Here is a 21,280-nt window from a genome sequence, read left to right as displayed (position 1 = left end):
GGAAGAAATAGAAAATCTTAACAGACCCATCACAAGCACGGAAATTGAAACGGTAATCAGAAATCTTCCAGCAAACAAAAGCCCAGGTCCAGACGGCTTCACAGCTGAATTCTACCAAAAATTTCGAGAGGAGCTAACACCTATCCTCCTCAAACTCTTCCAGAAAATTGCAGAGGAAGGTAAACTTCCAAACTCATTCTATGAGGCCACCATCACCCTAATACCAAAACCTGACAAAGATGTCACAAAAAAAGAAAACTACAGGCCAATATCACTGATGAACATAGATGCAAAAATCCTCAACAAAATTCTAGCAATCAGAATCCAACAACACATTAAAAAGATCATACACCATGATCAAGTGGGCTTTATCCCAGGGATGCAAGGATTCTTCAATATCCGCAAATCAATCAATGTAATTCACCACATTAACAAACTGAAAAATAAAAACCATATGATTATCTCAATAGATGCAGAGAAGGCCTTTGACAAAATTCAACATCCATTTATGATAAAAACTCTCCAGAAAGCAGGAATAGAAGGAACATACCTCAACATAATAAAAGCTATCTATGACAAACCCACAGCAAACATTATCCTCAATGGTGAAAAATTGAAAGCATTTCCCCTAAAGTCAGGAACAAGACAAGGGTGTCCACTTTCACCGCTACTATTCAACATAGTTCTGGAAGTTTTGGCCACAGCAATTAGAGCAGAAAAAGAAATTAAAGGAATCCAAATTGGAAAAGAAGAAGTAAAACTCTCACTGTTTGCAGATGACATGATCCTCTACATGGAAAACCCTAAAGACTCCACCAGAAAATTACTAGAGCTCATCAATGAATATAGTAAAGTTGCAGGATATAAAATCAACACACAGAAATCCCTTGCATTCCTATACACGAATAATGAGAAAGTAGAAAAAGAAATTAAGGAAACAATTCCATTCACCATTGCAACGAAAAGAATAAAATACTTAGGAATATATCTACCTAAAGAAACTAAAGACCTATATATAGAAAACTATAAAACACTGATGAAAGAAATCAAAGAGGACACTAATAGATGGAGAAATATACCATGTTCATGGATTAGAAGAATCAATATAGTGAAAATGAGTATACTACCCAAAGCAATTTACAAATTCAATGCAATCCCTATCAAGCTACCAGCCACATTTTTCACAGAACTAGAACAAATAATTTCAAGATTTGTATGGAAATACAAAAAACCTCGAATAGCCAAAGCAATCTTGAGAAAGAAGAATGGAACTGGAGGAATCAACTTGCCTGACTTCAGGCTCTACTACAAAGCCACAGTCATCAAGACAGTATGGTACTGGCACAAAGACAGGCAGTTTTTAAAAAAAATAATTTAAAATATACTTTTAAGGCAATTTTTTTTAAAAAAAGTAACAAATTTCTTTGAGACAAAATACAGTCAGTATACAAATATGTATGATACATATAGTATGAAAGATGAGGGGTCAGTATAAGGAAAATTATCAAAAATGAAAGTTACAGAACAATGCTTTTCACTAATATAAAAGTAAAGATATTCAAAAAAAGTATACCTAAAATATAGCAATATATAGGTAGGATAAAACATTCTAAACAAGTGGGTTCAATGCTAAGAATGCAAAGCCTTGTTTAAGATTTGAAAACCAGTTAAGGTACTATCTACAGTTAGATATTAAAGGAGAGATACTGCATGATTTTCTTCACAGATTCAAAAAGAGCATTTGACAAAATTTAATATCCAATCATGATTAAATCTCTTAGAAGATTGGGAATGAAAGAAAACATCTTTAAACTGATAAAACTGTTCATTAAAAATATACAGCTATCACTTCAGTTCAGTCACTCAGTCATGACCGACTTTTTGCAGTCCCATGGACTGTAGCATGCCAGGCTTCCCTGTCCATCACCAACTCCTGGAGCCTACTCAAACTCACGTCCATTGAGTCAGTGATGCCATCCAACCATCTCATCTTCTGTCTTCCCCCTTCTCCTGTCTTCAATCTTTCCCAGCATCAGGGTCTTTTCAAATGAGTCAGTTCTTTGCATCAGGTGGCCAAAATATTGGAGTTTCAGCTTCAGCATCAGCCCTTCCAGTAAATATCCAGGACTGATTTTCCTTAGGATTGACTAGTTTGATCTCCTTACTGTCCAAGGGACTCTCAACAGTCTTCTCCAACACCACAGTTCAAAAGCATCACTTCTTCGGCACTCAGCTTTCTTTATACTCCAACTCTCACATCCATTCATGATTATTGGAAAAACCATAGTTTTGACTAGACAGACCGTTGTTGGCTAAGTAATGTCTCTGCTTTTTAATATGCTGTCTAGGTTGGTCATAGCTTTTCTTCCAAGGAGCAAAGTGCTAACATCACATTTAATGGACAACAGAATGCTCCCCCCTAAAATCAGAAGCAAGGCAAAATGTATCTGACCACCACTTACTCTCAGCATTGTCCTGGATGTTCTAACCAGCAAGGAAAATAAATAAAAGCTTGTAGTTTGGAAGGGAAGAATAATAACACTGTCTTTTATCACACGTTCCATGATTTAAAGTCATAAAAAATTTATGAAAAGGCTACTATTAGAACTAATATGTCAGTTCTGGGAAGATATACATTTAGCATACAAAAATCAATTATAGCTTTAGATATTAGCAACAAGTCTCTGTAAAATAAGATAAAATAAAACACTGCCACTAGAAATAGCACTAAAATATTTAAAAGTTTGAGCTTCTTTTTTGAGCACTTCTTAAAATCTATACAATTAAATTACAAAGTAGTACTGAGAGAAATTAAAGAACACTCAATCGGAGACCTATACACGTACATGCACATGGATAGAAAAACTCAGTACTAATCACACATCAACTCTCCCCAAACTGACAGATATGAAGCTATCACAATCCAATCACACTTATATTAAAATATACTGGATATTGAATAGACAAATATATAAACAAAAGAGAACAAAGTACCAGCTTTAGATCTGTACCTATGTGATTAATTGTGATAAAAGCTTCCAGGTAATCAAAGGGCAAACAAAAATCATTTCAGCAAATGATGTTGGAACACCATACATAATATTGACAAGTCAGAGACCTAAGTATAAAATTTAAAGCTCTAAAACTAATGAGAAAACATGGAAGAATACTTTGTAACTTTGGATAAGGCAAGATTCCTTAGAGAGAAAAAAAAAAAACTGATAAACTGGACATTTCTCATAATTAAGATACCATTAAAGAACTAAGACATTCATTTAGAAAAAAAAGTTTTACAATATATATATGTTGCTACTTATATCCTGAGTATATTAAAAATTCTATAACTTTTGTTAAATATCTTAATATTAAACTTAATATCTATATCTTAATATTAAACTTAATATCTATATCTTAATATTAAATATACAAGATGTTTAATAAATGAAAAAAAAAAAAAACAACTTAAACAGGCACTCCATAGAGGAATATTTTGGAGAAGGCTATGAGACTGAGTGATATATACAGGTGGCCAAAAGCACAATTAAAAATCATGAGGGAAAAGTAAGCTGAAACTACAAAGAGATACTATTTCATACACTAAAATTAAAAAGACAGACAAAACATATGTTAGAATGAGTAGCAGCTGGCAGTCTCATACACTGCTGGTGGTGTTATAAAATCATTTTGAAAAAGCTTTGGTTGTATTTTCATAAAGTAAATCATACATCTGTCTAATGACCAAGCATCCACAGTTCCAGATATTTACAAGGATAAAACACATTTTGACAAATAGATGTATACACAAATTTTCATAGCAGTTTAATTCACAATATCCAATAAGTTGAAATAACCATGTTTATCAACAGAATGAATAAACACCTTATGACATATTCATACAATAGAATATATCATATTATTTATTCAATGTCTATTTTATCCATCTATTCATGAAAAAAATAGCAAATTAGTGACACACTCATTAATATGGATAAATTTTAAAAGCCTTGTGTAAACAAAAGGAGCCAAACACACCACTGATGGGATGCTAATGACAGGCAGATCTACTATGTGGAGAAATACTTCAGAACTCCTATTGCTTTTGGAGGAATGGGGGGCAGTATTACTGAGAAAGAGAACAAAGAAAATTTCTGGGGTGAAGGAAATTTTCAGTATTTCAAAGTGGTTTGGTTAACAGTGTAAGCATTTGTTAAAATTCATTGAATTATATAGTTGATCCTTGAACAACTGGTTTGAACTGCTGGGTTCCAATTATATGTGGATTTTTTCAAAAATATAGTACCTATATTTTCATTTTACAGATCAGTAAATTAAATTTGGGGAAAAGTTTGTATTTGACTAGATATGTGGAATATGTGGAATCAAAATGTGGAATCCAATCAATATGTGGAATCAAAAGAATCATGGTTGGGTGATGATTCTATCCAAACTGTTTCAGCCCTCTGCCCTTGGATGAATCATTTATTAAATCCTTTATTTCTGAGGCAGAGATAATAGTACAAGGATTTTCAACTGTACAGGAGGTTGGTGCCCCCGATCCCTGTGTGGTTCAAGGATCAATTGTATATTGGAAACATGTACATATCACTATATCTAAGCAATAAATTTTTTTAAAGGAAAAAAAAAAAAAGATGAGAAAATCCTACATAAGTTTTAGCAGAGATCCAGAGGACAGAAAAGATTGAATGAGGAACAAGTAATATTCTAAGATATAATAGCTTAGAATGTTTTGGAATTTATGTAGAACCTCAATTCTTAGATTTTGAAAGTTCACTGAATCTTAAGCAGAATAAATACAGAGAAAGTGAGTGAAAGTGAGTGAAGTCGCTCAGTCGTGTCCGACTCTTTGTGACCCGTGGACTGTAGCCCATCAAGCTCCTCCGTCCATGGGATTCTCCAGGCAAGAATACTGGAGTGGGTTGCCATTTCCTTCTCCAGGGGATCTTCCTGACCCAGGGATCGAACCCAGGTCTCCCACATTGCAGGCAGACACTTTAACCTCTATACCACCAGGGAAGCCCTATCCTATTTCACATAACTTGGAACGTCAGTAAAAAGGAGAAAATCTTCACTATCAGCTTATTTTTTAGCAGAAACTTTATAAGCTACAAGAGAGTACCAGGATGTATTTAAAGTGCTGAAAAGAGAAGGAAAAAAAAAATGCCCCTTACTGGAGTAGGTATTTGCAAATGATATACTGGATAAAGTGTTAATATCCAAAATATATAAAGAAGTCTTACAACTTGATATTAAAAACAAAACAAAGATACCTATTAAAAAATGAGCAGAGGAGCTGAACAGACATTTTCCCCAAAGAAGAATGCTGCTGCTGCTGCTAAGTTGCTTCAGTTGTGTCTGACTCTGTGCGACCCCATAGACGGCTGCCCACCAGGCTTCCCCATCCCTGGGATTCTCCAGGCAAGAATACTGGAGTGGGTTGCCATTTCCTCCTCCAGTGCATGAAAGTGAAAGGTGAAAGTGAAGTCGCTCAGTCCTGTCCAACTCTTAGCGACCCCATGGACTGCAGCCTAGAAGAATACAGATGGCCAAAAGATGCTCAATATCACTAACCATCAGGAAAATGTAATTTAAAAACACAGGATGTCACCTCACACCTGTCGAAATGACTATCTTCAAAAAGCAAGAAACAAGTGTTGGTCAGGATGGAGGAGAAGGGAACCTTTGTCATTATTGGTGGGAATGAAAACTGTTCCATATATGATGGAAAACAGGATGGAGATACCTGAAAAGTAAAGAAAAAAAGAACTATCACACAAGCCAAAAATTCAATTTCTGTGTGATTATATGAAGAAAACAAAAACACTAATTCAAAAAGATGGTGGGAGGGGGGTTCATGTTTGGGAACGCATGTAAGAATTAAAGATTTTAAAATTAAAAAAAAAAGATATATGCACTTCTTTATTTATTTCAGCACTATTTTACAATAACCAAAATATGGATGCAACCTAAGTGTCTATCAATAGATAAACGGACAAAGAAATTGTCAATACGACTCAGCCATAAAAAAATTGAAATGTGGTCATTTGCAGCAACATGGGTAGACCTAGAGGGTATTAAGTAAAATAAGTAAAACAGAGAATAACCAATACTGTATGATTTCACGTATATGTGGAATTTCATAAAACCAAAATAAATGAACAAACAAAACAGAAACAGACTCACAGACACAGAAAACAAAACCAGAGGGACTTGGGTTGGGTCGAAGGACAAAAGAGGTAAAAAGGATTAGGACATACAAACTTCCAGCTATAATAAATGTGATAGAGATGAAACACACAGCATAGGGAATGTAATCAATATTGTTAACAACTGTGTATAGTGACAGATGGTAACTACACTTATTGTGGTAGTCATTTCATCATGTATAAGAGCATTGAATTATAGCAGTTTCAGTTGTACACCTGAGACTAATGTTGGATATTAATCATAATACAATAGAAAAAGTGGTCAGGATACAGTTACTTGTGTTAGTAATTTACTATTTGATTCCTACACAGAGCAACTTAGTTTAAAAAACAGTGTCTTAAAATACTGTATGATTCCACTTACATGAGGTACCTAGAGTAATCAAATTCATAGAGACAGGAAGCAGAATGGTCATTACCAGAGCTGGGAGCTCGTAAATGTGGAGGTATTGTGCAACTAAGCCCGTGCTCTGGAGGCCAGGAGCCACCACTCCTGAGTCAACATGCCGCAACTCCTGAAGCCTGTGGGTCCTAGAAACAATGCTCTGCAACAAGAGAAGCCACTGCAATGAGAGGCCCACGCATGGCAGCTAGAGAAGAGCCAGGGCAGCAATGGGGACCCAGCACAACCAAACATTTGGAAAAGAATACTAATAATAACAGCACTCAGATATTCTAATTCCCATTATCATTTCCACAAATGAATAGAAATTATTCATTTGGAAATAGAAATCTTAAACGGAATAAAGGACATGTTCTTGGAACAATGATAAAGTTAAAAATTAAACTGCACCACTCTCCACTACTACATCAGTAGGGTACAGCCAATTGACATTTGAAATGAATCTGAAATTTTCCACCATATTAAGTTCACTGGGACATGTAATATATTTGATTTCACACAACCATGTTTTTCTTCCAAGAGAAATGTAGTTTGTGTTGTTTCACTTACATTCAACCATTAAAATAGCTTATCGCACAATCTTTCTTGGTTTTTATTTAACCAGAATATACTTTGGGGGCTCAAACAGGAAAAACAGATTAATTTTACCTTGACAACCAAGATAATGCCAATAATGCTATAATTTCTAACTTTGCTTATGATATAAATATTTCAATAAGGATCAAGCTGATGAGAAACACAAACATATATTATTTAAGAGAATACAAATGTAGTGCTTTGTTTTAGAGTTCCTAAGAACCAAACTGTAAATGCAAAGGAAAATGTTTAAGATACAAAAACACATTTTTGAGAATTCTGTAACAATTATCACTTCTACCAGTCATTTAATAGGAAATAAAATAATCATTAATCATTATAAGCTGGTATGAAGGTGAAAGTGTTAGTTGCTCAGTTGTGTCCGACTCTTTTGTGACCCCATGGACTGTAGCCTGCTCCTCTGTCCGTGGGATTTCCCAGGCAAGAATACTGGAGTGGGTGGCCATTTCCTTCTCCAGGGGATCTTCCTGACCCAGGGACTGAACCCAGGTCTCTGCACTGCAGGCAGATTCTTTACCATCTGAGCCACCAGGGACGTTCCTCAGCTATCATTTAAATATTATCCATAGTTATCTAAAAAAAGTGTCCATTGGAAGCAAAACAGTAGAAGTCTAAGTGGTAGTCTCCATAGTACAATGTGAAATGCATAAGGAATTCAGGCATTATCAGAGTGAGTTGGCTACATTGGATTTCATAGCCAGAGCATTTATAAAGAGAACTCATTGGCTCAGAACTTTCAATACTTTATTTAAGGTTTGATCAGAAATTCAGAGTGTTGTTGCTATAACCCTAAAGAAATTTCTTTTTGCTTGTAAACAGGAGGCTGATATAGGCACACACACACACACACTATCAGACACAGAGTTTGACTTACCAGACTGCAAATTTACAATAGAGGTTGAAATCAAATCTGGCAAGCAAGGTTTTTAAGTGACATTTGACACACCGGCTCATTAGAATCAGAATGGCACGTTTAGAAAATTCATACAAATAGGACTAATGCAAACAATAAAGTCAAGCCTTTGGTACAAAATGCTAAGATCAATCAGCATCTAAAAGCAGATAACCCAAATCATCCTAAACATTTTAAACAGAAAGTGATTGGACAGTGAGAATTATACATTTGAAAAACTGTTGAAATAGTTGGAGGAGTGATGTGTGTCGAGTTCGCACAGGAATGACTCCCAGAATTGACTCCCCAAGAGACCAACTGCCAATACAGAGATCATCGAACATCTTTCTTGGTGACAGGTGGAAAATTAGAGATCCTCTAAGAATAACTAGAGACAAGCCAACATCCAAATAAACATCATAATGGCACAGCATGTAGCAATTGAAAATAACAAGTTCCTTTATTAAGATATAGACTGGGCTGCTGTCCCAAATCAAAAGACAATAATGACAAAGTGAGAGGGTTTTTTTCCCCCTCTCACTGCCAAACAACCACAGACTGATGTTCTACCCTTTGCAGTCTAGGGGACCAGACCCCTTCTACCTGTCACATGCTAAGGAGGCAATTACTCAACCTCATGAACTAAAATAAGAACTTTAGCTGCTGCCATCACATCTACATTCCAACCAGCTGATGAGAAGAGAAGGGAAATGGAGAGAATGTTTCTGTCTTTTAATGTACAATCTATCGAGTACATGCAGTGTCCATTCAGAGTCCATTGGCTAAAATGTAGTCACATTCATTGCAAGGGAAGCTGACAAATATAGTTTTTTCCTCAATTAAAAATGAGTTGATAAGGGTATAATAATAAAAGGTAATTATATTTATGTATACCAGTAACAAAAAGAAATAGAAAATTGAATTTTAAGAGAGTATTTTTAAAAATATCATTTGCCTTTAGCATTTTTTTTATTTTTTAAAAATTTTTATTTTTACTTTATTTTACTTTACAATACTGTATTGGTTTTGCCATACATTGACATGAATCCACCACGGGTGTACATGCGTCCCAAGCTCCTTCCATAAAAACTATAAAACATTACCAAAAAAAATTAAAGATTACCTAAATATGTGTTTATCCTTACCATAAACAAGGTTAATATAAGAATTAAAGATTTTAAAATTAAAAAAATTTTTAAAAAAATGAAAGGAAAAAAAAATGAAAGGAAAAATCAACTACTTTTCTACCCATATCCCCTGGAATAAGAAATGACTACCCACTCCAGTATTCTTGCTAGGAAAATCTCATGGAAGGGGAGCCTGGCGGACTACAATCCATAGGGTCACAGGAGTCAGACACGACTTGGCGACTAAGCAAACAAACAAATATGTACTTATCCTTACCATAAACAATATTTTAAAAATCAACCACTTTTCTATCCTCAAAACAAATAGAAAACAAAAATTTAAAGATACCACTTTAAAAATTATAATTATCAATAGCACAGAAGATATTAAATGCCCTTACCATAAAGTTACAATATGTTATTGAATCTTTCAGTCTATGAAAATACTGCTATTTTGTATTTATTGCAGCAATGAAATGCTTAGCTATATGCCTGTCTAAATATAGGGCTATCTTATATACCACAAGAAGAAAAAGAAAATGGCTATTTCAGAACAAAAAGCAGACTACCACAGTTCCAATACTGGGTGATTCAATAAAAAATGATACCTTGTTTAGACAAGCACACTTACTTTTACGTAATTAACTGTATAATAATTATACTGTAGTAAAACTTTATGAAAGAACGAATTATAAATGAAAATTCATTAGTTGCCTTACAAAATAGGGAATTTTAAAACTGATATTATGCCACTGTTAACTAATATGTAATATAATTAATAATATGCAGCATTAGTACTATTTCATTATATTCAGTTCAGTTCAGTTCAGTCGCTCAGTCGTGTCTGACTCTTTACGACCCCATGAATCACAGCATGCCAGGCCTTCCTGTCCACCACCAACTCCCGGAGTTCACTCAAACTCACATCCATCGATGCCATCCAACCATCTCATCCTCTGTCGTCCCCTTCTCCTCCTGTGCCCAATCCCTCCAAGCATCAGAGTCTTTTCCAATGAGTCAACTCTTCGCATGAGGTGGCCAAAGTACTGGAGTTTCAGCTTTAGCATCATTCCTTCCAAAGAAGTCCCAGGGCTGATCTCCTTCAGAATGGACTGGTTGGATCTCTTTGCAGTCCAAGGGACTCTAAAGAGTCTTCTCCAACACCACAGTTCAAAAGCATCAATTCTTCGGCACTCAGCCTTCTTCACAGTCCAACTCTCACATCCATACATGACTACTGGGAAAACCATAGCCTTGACTAGATGGACCTTAGTCACCAAAGTAATGTCTCTGCTTTTGAATATACTACCTAGGTTGGTCATAGCTTCTCTTTGAAGGAGTAAGCGTCTTTTAATTTCATGGCTGCAGTCACCATCTGCACTGATTTTGGAGCCCCCAAAAAATAAAGTCTGACACTGTTTCCACTGTTTCCCCATCTATTTCCCATCAAGTGATGGGACCAGATTCCATGATCTTCATTTTCTGAATGTTGAGCTATAGGCCAACTTTTTCACTCTCCACTTTCACTTTCATCAGGAGGCTTTTCAGTTCCTCTTCACTTTCTGCCATAAGGGTGGTGTCATCTGCATATCTGAGGTGATTGATATTTCTCCCGGCAATCTTGATTCCAGCTTGTGCTTCTTCCAGTCCAGCATTTCTCATGATGTACTCTGCATAGAAGTTAAATAGGCAGGGTGACAATATACAGCCTTGACAAACTCCTTTTCCTATTTGGAACCAGTCTGTTGTTCCATGTCCAGTTCTAACTGTTGCTTCCTGACCTGCATACAGATTTCTCAAGAGGCAGGTCAGGTGGTCTGGTATTCCCATCTCTTTCAGAATTTTCCACAGTTGATTGTGATCCACACAGTCAAAGCCTTTGCATAGTCAACAAAGCAGAAATAGATGTTTTTCTGGAACTCTCTTGCTTCATCCATGATCCAGCGGATGTTGGCAATTTGATCTCTGGTTCCTCTGCCTTTTCTAAAACCAGCTTGAACATCAGGAAGTTCACAGTTCATGTATTGCTGAAGCCCTGGCTTGGAGAATTTTGAGCATTACTAGCATGTGAGACGAGTGCAATTGTGCGGTAGTTTGAGCATTCTTTGGCATTGCATTTCTTTGGAACTGAAATGAAAACTGACCTTTTCCAGTCCTGTGGCCATTGCTGAGTTTTCCAAATTTGCTGGCATATTGAGTGTAGCACTTTCACAGCATCATCTTTCAGGATTTTAAACAGTTCAACTGGAATTCCATCACCTCCACTATCATTTAAAATATTCTGATGTGTTTAAATAAGATAAAGATGCCATATATTTAAACTTTATTTATGCACACATACAATGGAATACTACTCAGCCATAAAAGAGAATAAAATATTGCCATTTGCAACACCATGGATGATCTTGTAAGGTATTATGCTAAATGATGCTGAAGCTGAAACTCCAATACTTTGGCCACCTGACGCGAAGAACTGACTCATTGGAAAAGACCCTGATGCTGGGAAAGAATGAAAGCAGGAAGAGAAGGGGACAACAGAAGATAAGACGGTTGGATGGCATCATCCACTCTATGGATATGAGTTTGAGCAAGCTCTGGGAGTTGGTAGTGGACAGGGAAGCCTGGCATGCTGCAGTCCATGGGTCACAAAGAGTCGGACATGACTGAGCGACTGATCTGATGCTAAAAGAAATGAGTCAGACAGCGAAAGACGAATACTGTATGCTACCACTTCTATGTGGAATCTAAAAAATAAATCAATAAATAAAATGAAAACTAAGGAACAAATTTCTTTATTTAAAATGTATAGAACTTTATACAATATCTGTTCTATTATATTTGAAATTAGAGGAAAGAACATTTGTAAAATATAGTCATCACTAGCAATAGAGAGACTTGGAACACAAAAAAGAATGGGGCTTGATGGATGCCTTCCTACTATAGTGAGGAAAATTTTGTTCTACTTGGAACAAATACATATTAAAAAAAGAAGAATCCATAAATTTTTATTATATTAAAGGAAAAAAGGAGAGTTAATTAGTGATTTACCCATGAACATGAGACAGGTATTTGTTTTTTCAATAGACCCAGGTAGCACAAAAGAAATACAACTTTCAGACTTTAAAAGTCCCCAGTCCACCCCTGGCCATTCAAATCTGAACCCTCACAAGTCCAAGTGTTGCTCAACTGTGTCTATCATCGTGCCTCCTTAAAAACTTACAGTATAGTTCATTCCGACATAGTTAAAAATATGTTTCTAAATTCAGATGTTCCATTTATTTTTAAAGATTTTTAAAGATTTTCTTTGATGTGGACCATTTAAAAATCTTTATTGAACCTGTGACAACAATACTTCTCTTTTATACTTTTGGTTTTTGACCTTGTGGCGTGTGGGATCCTAGCTCCCTGACCAAGGATTAAACCTGCACCTTCTCATTGGAAGGTGAAGTCTTTAAGCACTGGACCGCCAGCGAAGTCCCAGATGTTCTGTTTTAAAATGCTGTATCCATAGCCAATTTCACCTTATTTAAGTGTGAAAAATTATTATGCATTACACAATCTACTCATCTAACCCCAACTAAGTTCTAAAAATGCAAATGAAACACAGCAGAACACCAATTAAGGTATTATGTTTATCCCTGCAATTATAAGAGCCATAAATTCTTTCAAGCCAATGATGTCTATCATTTTAATTAGTTAGTGTCTGAGTTTTCCTTAGACTAATATTATATGTTTACAGGAACAAACTTAATAGCAAATCCTTCAGTAAGATATAAGAGCACTTCAATAATTTTTTAAAAGATTTTAGGGTTTTTTGATGTGGACTGGTTTAAAGTCTTTATTGAATTTGTTACAGTATTGTTTCTGTTTTTGTTTGTTTGTTTGTTTTGGTCTTTTGGCTGAGAGACATATGGGAATCAGCTCCCTGAACAGGGATCGAACCCACACATCCTGCTTTGGAAGGCAAAGGCTCATCCACTGGACCAACAGGGAAGTCCCTCTCAATTATTGTTTAAATCTACCTCTTCAGAACAAGCTCATATTGGTTAACATTATAATTTCCCTTATCTTCTCTTACACTGAAATCTCTTTTGTTTTCACTTTCAATTTTTTTCAACATTTTCTCAATTTCTGGAGGAATTTCTTGTTTACACTAGACAAAAATATGTACTGAAGAAACATAGTCAGAACAAATGCACAAATAAAATAATATTTTACAGGGTATATACTACTCTCATGCTTCCCCTAACCAGAGCAGTGTCCATGATGAACTTCCTCTGTATGGTCACTGCATGAAATTTTCAAAACCTCATTGTCTGTTGACTGTATTTGAAACGGAACTTGAGACTTTTCTAAACAATATGTTGCTTAAACAGTGTTCTCAGTGTTGAGTAGTGCAAATATAGTTTCCAATATAAATATTATCCCCCATAAAAAATAAAAATTAAAAAAACCAGAGTGAAATATAGGCATTCCATGAAAATCAACAGATATTTTACTGGGAAAATATTAACTTGGAAAACACTGGGTGGAGTAAGCTTGTATATCTAAAATGAACTTTCCTCTGCCCCCAACCACATCATACGCAAGTCATCAACTTCCTTGAATCTTAGGACCACTTCTTTCCTCTTCACTGTTTATTATGAATAATAAATAAAATTAGAGAATTTAGCAATTTAGGGGCTTTTGTGAGAGCAAATTCTTTGAAGAAAATAGGAGGGTCAGAGGAAATCTGAATTTTTAAGCAATGAATGGAACATGAAGAAGAAAAAAACAAGTTTACAACATGCTTTTAAGAAATTTCAACTTATGCACACTTTAATTTCATAATCTCCCCAACAGGGAGCGAACTGCTAGAAAAAAGGAAGATGTACTAAACACTGACTGTATGCCAATGGTTGCTTAAAACATACTATATATTATGATCTCCTTTATTTTTCAGATCACTTAGTAGATTCCAATAGCTCCATTTTTATGGACAAGAAAGATAAGAATTAGAGAGGTTAAGCAGATCAGGTGACACCTTATAAGGAGTAAGCAGTACAAAAGTCCAAACTCATCTTTTTAAACCCCAAACACACGCACTTAGCACTAAACCCTGTATACAGGGTCCGCTAAATTACAGAGCCAAGTATAATCAGTCAGATTTCCCAGCGGAGGACTCTGAGTTGCCATGCCAGCATTCTCATCAGCAGGTACGAGACTTTTAAACTCCCCCCAAGTATTTCAAGGAAATACTTGGCTTCAAAGAGAAGCTAATCCATTCATGCTCCATTGCCTTATACTTTTTTTGGCCTTTTCTAAACTTTTCATTTTATATTGGAGTATAGCTGATTGATTAAGAATGTTGTGATAGTTTTAGGTGCACAGCAGAGTGACTCAGCCATACACATACATGTATCTATTCTCCCCCCAAATTCCCCTTCCACCAAGGCTGCCACATCACATTGAGACCAGACTTCCCTGTGCTATACATTAGGTCCTTGATGGTTATCCATTTTAAATTTGGCAGTGTGTACACGTGGACCTCAAACTCCCTTACACATATCTTTTAAGCAAAAATTAATTGTCATGTTAAAACATAATTATGACTCATATTTATAAATTACTTAAAACACATATGTGCATGCACACACAAATTAGAATTGGTCTCTGTCCTTATTATAATTTTTGTTAAATATCAGTCAATATGATAGTGGCTGAATTTCCATACAGATGTTTAAAAGAGGCATCTTGGTTGTCTTTTTCTTATTAAAATTCATTAAACAATTATTTTTCTCCATCATCATTTAGCAATTAACAAAATTGCCATCAAAATAAGCTTATAAATATAACTTCTAAAGACTCAATAATAACCCCCTAATATTACTTTTGCTAATAAAGCTCTGATTCTTATTTGACTGATTAGAAGCACTAATTCCAGATTCAGTTCAATTGCATCTTCCTAAATATATATGTTTCGCCTCCTCTTGTCTTTTTCTATTTTAAGCTGTCCTTGATGGAATTATTAGCCTACGCCCATGAATATAGATGAAAAGTGTGCGTGAACTAAAGTCACTTTCAGAAGTTTAGTGGATATAGCCGCTGCCTGAATATCATTTATCTGTATCTTATCATTTATCTGTGAAAGTTCCAGGTTAAGTGTTTTTGCAGTACTGAGAAATTGAGAAACATTTCAAAGATACATCCATACACATATGTTATTCATGACAAATAAAAATTACTAAATTAAAGAGGTTTCCAATAAATAATAGATTGAATGGTTACCATGTAATATAAAATAATTATATGCTTGTGATCTCTGCAAGAGAGAAAACTTTGTTAAAACACATGGTAGAAATATATTCTTAATAAAATGCAAATAATGGAGGCTCACACTCAAATGTCTATACCATCTAAGGAATACTGGTAAGGTGCTCAAAATATCAGATAATGTAAAATAATATAGCTTTTATTGAATACATGGCAAACAAGAGAATATACCAGACATGAGACTAGGTAAATTATATGGGTGATTGCGTGTGTGCGTGCTAAGTTGCTTCAGTCATGTCCAACTCTTCGTGACCTTATAGACCATAGCCCACCAGGCTCCTCTGTCCATGGGATTCTCCAGGCAAGAATACTAGAGTGGGTTGCCATTCCCTTCACCAGGGATCTTCCCAACCCAGGGATCAAACTCACATCTCTTATATCTCCTGCATTGGCAGGTGGATTCTTCACTTTAGCACCACTTGGGCAGCCCATATAGGTGATTACCCCTTTTTCTTTTAAGAACTTAAGAAATTGGTTCTTTTTGAATAACAGATGAGGAAATTGGGTTTCAGAGAAGTTGTACAACACATACCAAGTAAGAAGAATGTCTGAAATTAGTACCTACTTCACTAGAACATGGTACCTACCTGTGCTTCCCCGTTTAGCCTAGGGGTATATTTTTGCCTCTGTTTAAATGAGAATAGAACTGAAATTCTTTGGAATTCACAAATTTGACCCCAAGTAATGGAACCCAATTGTCAGACTTACATAAAACTGCCCTACAGTACCTACTTCATCTCCTGTGCACTGGGATAGAATGAGTGGCTATCAAGCAATCAAAATGTGGCTAATCCAAATTGAGATGGGTTGTAGTGGTAAAATACACACTGAATTTTACAGGTTAAGTCTGAAAATAAGAATATAAAATACTTCATTATTATCTTACATAGCTTTTGTGTTAAAATGATAATACTTGGGGCATATTGAGTTAATTCAGGGTTCAGTCATGATTCAGGGTGAACTACACAAGGATATGCCAACATCTGCTGGATCATGGAAAAAGCAAGAGAGTTCCAGAAAAACATCTATTTCTGCTTTATCAACTATGCCAAAGCCTTTGACTACGTGGACCACAATAAACTGTGGAAAATTCTGAAAGAGATGGGAATACCAGATCACCTGACCTGCCTCTTGAGAAATCTGTATGCAGGTCAGGAAGCAACAGTTAGAACTGGACATGGAACAACAGACTGGTTCCAAATAGGAAAAGGAGTACATCAAGGCTGTATATTGTCACCCTGCCTATTTAACTTCTATGCAGAGTACATCATGAGAAACGCTGGACTGGAAGAAACACAAGCTGGAATCAAGACTGCCAGGAAAAATATCAATAACCTCAGATATGCAGATGACACCATCCTTATGGCAGAAAGTGAAGAGGAACTAAAAAGCCTCTTGATGAAAGTGAAAGAGGAGAGTGAAAAAGTTGGCTTAAAGCTCAACATTCAGAAAACGAAGATCATGGCATCTGGTCCCATCACTTCATGGGAAACAGATGAGGAAACAGTAGAAACAGGGTCAGACTTTATTTTTTGGGGCTCCAAAATCACTACAGATGGTGACTGCAGTCATGAAATTAAAAGACGCTTGCTCCTTGGAAGAAAAGTTATGACCAACCTAGACAGTATATTGAAAAGCAGAGATATTACTTTGCCAACAAAGGTCCGTCTAGTCAAGGCTATGGTTTATCCAGTGGTCATGTATGGATGTGAGAGTTGGACTACAAAGAAAGCTGAGTGCTGAAGAATTGATGCTTTTGAACTGTGGTGTTGGAGAAGACTCTTGAGAGTCCCTTGGACTGCAAAGAGATCCAACCAGTCCGTCCTAAAGGAGATCAGTCCTGCGTGTTCATTGGAAGGACTGATGCTGAGGCTGAAACTCCAGTACTTTGGCCACCTCATGCAAAGAGTTGACTCTTTGGAAAAGACCCTGATACTGGGAGGAATTAGGGGCAGGAGGAGAAGGGGACAACAGAGGATGAGATGGCTGGATGGCATCACTGACTCGATGGACATGAGTTTGAGTGAATTCCGGGAGTTGCTGATGGACAGGGAGGCCTGGTGTGCTGTGATTCATGGGTTCACAAAGAGTCAGACATGACTGAGAGACTGAACTGAACTGAGCTGACACAAGGATATAGTTCAGTCGGTAAAGAATCTGCCTGCAATGCAGGAGATCCATGTTCAATTCCTGGGTCAGGAAGATTCCCTGGAGAAGGAAATGGCAAAATATATTTTAAAAATTAACTTTGCTTTTTTTCCTTTCATAACATTTTATTAATATATTGGTAAAATGTTAAGTTATATGGATAGTGGTGGCCTTTTTACATTACTCCTAAGTATAAGGCTTCTTTTGTGGCTCATATTGTAAAGAATTTGCCTGCAGTGCAGGAGACCTGGGTTTGATCCACGGATCAGAAAGATCCCCTGGAGAAGAGCATGGCAACCCGCTCCAGTGTTCTTTTTTTTTTTTTTTAAATTTTTTTTGTTATTTATTTTACTTTACAATACTGTATTGGTTTTGCCATACCTTCTAGCATATAAAAATTACACAAGTAGCTTACATTAGTGGCTTGCATTATACTTCTGTTAAAAGTTCATGATATTGCTGAAATCTCTTGCACCAATTTTCATGAAGACTTATAAAAAGCAGTTTGGCTTTTAAAAAATTTGTCCAGGACACTCCCCCAAATATGTTTAAACACATATATACATAACATTATATATAAACTCTCTACTGGCACTTTATTATATTTAACCTAATATTAGGTGATTTTTGAGATGGTTTTCCTATTCTCCCCTATCACAATAAGATATTCTTAAGAGCAGAGTCTCAATTTCTATTCATCAAAAATTTTAATAGAATATCTCCAATAGCATCAGGATATACAAAGAACTCTAGTGATATTAACATGCACCCTTAATTTTATCATTAATATATAATCTATACCACTTGGTACATACTTTAAAATTTTCCTTTGGGCGGTCTTTTTATTTTTGTTTAAGAAACTTCATTCCAGATTTCACAGGTTTAAGAATTTAAAATTCCCAATGAGATTGGTTTGTTCCTCTGACATCCCACTTAGTAGTTGTTCATTGAAGTTTAAAGTGGTTCTACATAAAACTTTTGCACTCTTGTTACCTGGATGCTATGAGAGTACTTTATATTATGATCAAACATTTACTATTTAAAAGGTCAGATCTGGACAAGAGCTAGCATAGCTGTCATCAGATCTCCTACAGAAAAAGAAGGTGAAGTTTTTCTCAAGAAGTAGATTATTCTGAGGTATTTGAAATGCTTTTACATTGAATTCTCGTTAGTATCTAGGCTTCCCTGATGGTTCAGCTGGTAAAGAATCCACTTGCAATGTGGGAGACCTGCCTTCAATCCCTGGTTTGGGAAGATCCCCTGGAGAAGGGAAAGGCCACCCACTCCAGTATTCTGGCCTGGAAAATTCTATACAGTCCATGGGGTTTCAAAGAGTCCGACACAACTGAGCAACTTTAACTTTCATTTGGTAGTATATATATCCCTCAATACAATTTTGAAATGTTTGTTTTACTCTGTACCATTCCATATAGTGCTGGAAACCTCAAGCAAACATCCTGACTTAATTATGTGTCAGTGGGGAAACATTTATCTAGAAACATCCTCTTAACCAAATTAAAACACTCCCTGTGAAACGAATGAGGAAGTCAAGGCAGAAATGGCACGGTTCCCCATTCCACCCACCATGTTGTCAGCACAAATAAATTAGTTCATTCTTCTTAAAGCACTTTTGTTTCTCCTTTACAATATCTAATTTATATACAAAATGAATGGCATTTTTATTTTCTTCTCCAAACTCATAGTTTAAATATTAATATATATCATGTTATCAATTGATAAAATTTGTTCTTTTGCTTTCTTAACACTATATACTGTATTTATTTTCATCTCATACCTCTAATATATTATAGGGATTAATGCTACTTACTATTTCCACATAACACTGTCAATCTATATATTATATTGGACATCTATCAAGTCAACATTTTAATCTAATTATTAAGAAAAATTACCCAAATATTTTTAAGTGGATGGATGGACATAGGCAATCATCTAAATGACTTAAATATATAAATTAAACCATTCAAATGAATAAGTGAGTGAGTGTTAGTCAGTCAGTCATATCTGACTCTTTGTGACTCCATGGACTATATAACCCACAAGGCTCCTCTGTCCATGGAATTCTCCAGGCAAGAATACTGGAGTGGGTTGCCATTTCTTTCAAATGAATCAAGTATTTGTCTAAAGAGAATAAAGTATATAAAATGACCACACTAATATCTAATTAAAATGGAATAAATCTGTTCTAGATATTCTTACATTTTATTAAGAGTGAATGATATTCTTTTCAGATTGAAATCTGAATCAAACTGAAAACAAAGGAGCCTTATTTTATTGATCTAAGAAGAGACTGACTGAACGAAGAACTCAGGAATTGGTAAATACACCAAAGCTTGGAGGAAAAATTGGAAGACAAGTTTATGAGTAAAGGCTTGAAAGATAACATTTTAGATTCAAAAATATTTTTCCTTATGAAAAGAATAATTTGCTAGGTGTTTAGGTCACTTCTTTTCCATTTCTTTCCTTCCCACCTACCACTCTGTAAAAGCACTAACTACATAAATCAAAACGTACCTGTTGGAAGAGGCACTGAGAGTTCTTCTTTCATGGAGTGATGGGAAGATAGACAGTTCTTTGTCAGCACAATGTCGTCCAGTGCAATATCACCGCGGTGGCCCTTCCCAACGCGGCCTTCAAATTTGAGTTGGAAGTCCTCATCACCAGACAGGCCTAGCTCTTTCCGCTGCCAGAAATTGCCTTGTTCTACAGTGAGGTTAAGCAGGACCTTCGTTTGGTTTGAGACTGATACCTGGATCAAGGTGAGCGCTCCAATGCCATGTCCATACATGTGGTAATGAAAAATTATCTGCAACCAAAAATAGAAATATTATAAATAATTAGTACAATTAATTTCATCTTATTTTCAATTATATCATGTTGTCCTCTCTTTTCTTAACAGATTCTGGAAGAAAAAATAGGTCTGTATGTTCTATTGCTTAGTGAATACTCTATCAATGAATGAAGTTAGTTCAGCCTTAAATCATATGTTGCAAAACATGGAATGTAGTACAATAAGGACCAAGCAGGAATTTAGTTGAAAAAATGAGTGGCGTTTACTTCCTTTTTGTGACTTATAAAAGTAGGATTCCTCTACAAACTCTTAAAATCCACTGTCAAAGGGATAAAAATATCATTAAAAAGTGCTGTATTATATAGAAAGACTTTTCATGATTAAGAAACATCAGGTACTAAAGAAAATTTCCATCTCATGAAACTTAAATCATTTCCTTCAAAACAGCAGAGTACTTGATTGCTTATTCCACCACATTCTTTACTTGAAACACATTTTCAGTTCTTCAAGGTCCTCAGGGCTCCACTATACAGAGCAAAACCACCAGAATAGCAATTTCTAAATTTTACTTGAAATGTTTTAGAAGAGTAGACTTGAGTTTTACCCCCAAGTAAAAATTAATATGAGTATTTCCAAGGATTAACATTTCAGTGTTTCAAATATGGAGTTTACCAGATTTTTGGTGATTAAAACACTGATGGAGAAAGTTGGGGAAATTCTAAGAAAAGAAGAGTATGAGTTAGGAACAGTAGGGACTCTGTGTTT

General features: G+C 35.6%; 1 protein-coding gene across 1 annotated transcript in view; it reads right to left on the bottom strand.

The window, feature by feature from the left end:
- The window catches only part of MALRD1 (MAM and LDL receptor class A domain containing 1), a 597,692-nt gene that overhangs the window by 331,611 nt on the left and 244,801 nt on the right, over nucleotides 1-21,280 (bottom strand). Inside the window, exon 26 of the mRNA XM_005687912.3 lies at nucleotides 20,239-20,530. Within this exon, the coding sequence (XP_005687969.3) occupies nucleotides 20,239-20,530 (292 nt within the window). The remainder of the gene's footprint in view (nucleotides 1-20,238; nucleotides 20,531-21,280) is intronic.

The sequence above is a fragment of the Capra hircus genome, chromosome 13 (assembly GCF_001704415.2).
Source record: "Capra hircus breed San Clemente chromosome 13, ASM170441v1, whole genome shotgun sequence".
Taxonomy (NCBI): domain Eukaryota; kingdom Metazoa; phylum Chordata; class Mammalia; order Artiodactyla; family Bovidae; genus Capra; species Capra hircus.
The sequence above is the reverse complement of the archived record's forward strand: the minus strand, read 5'-3'. Positions and strand labels throughout refer to the sequence as shown.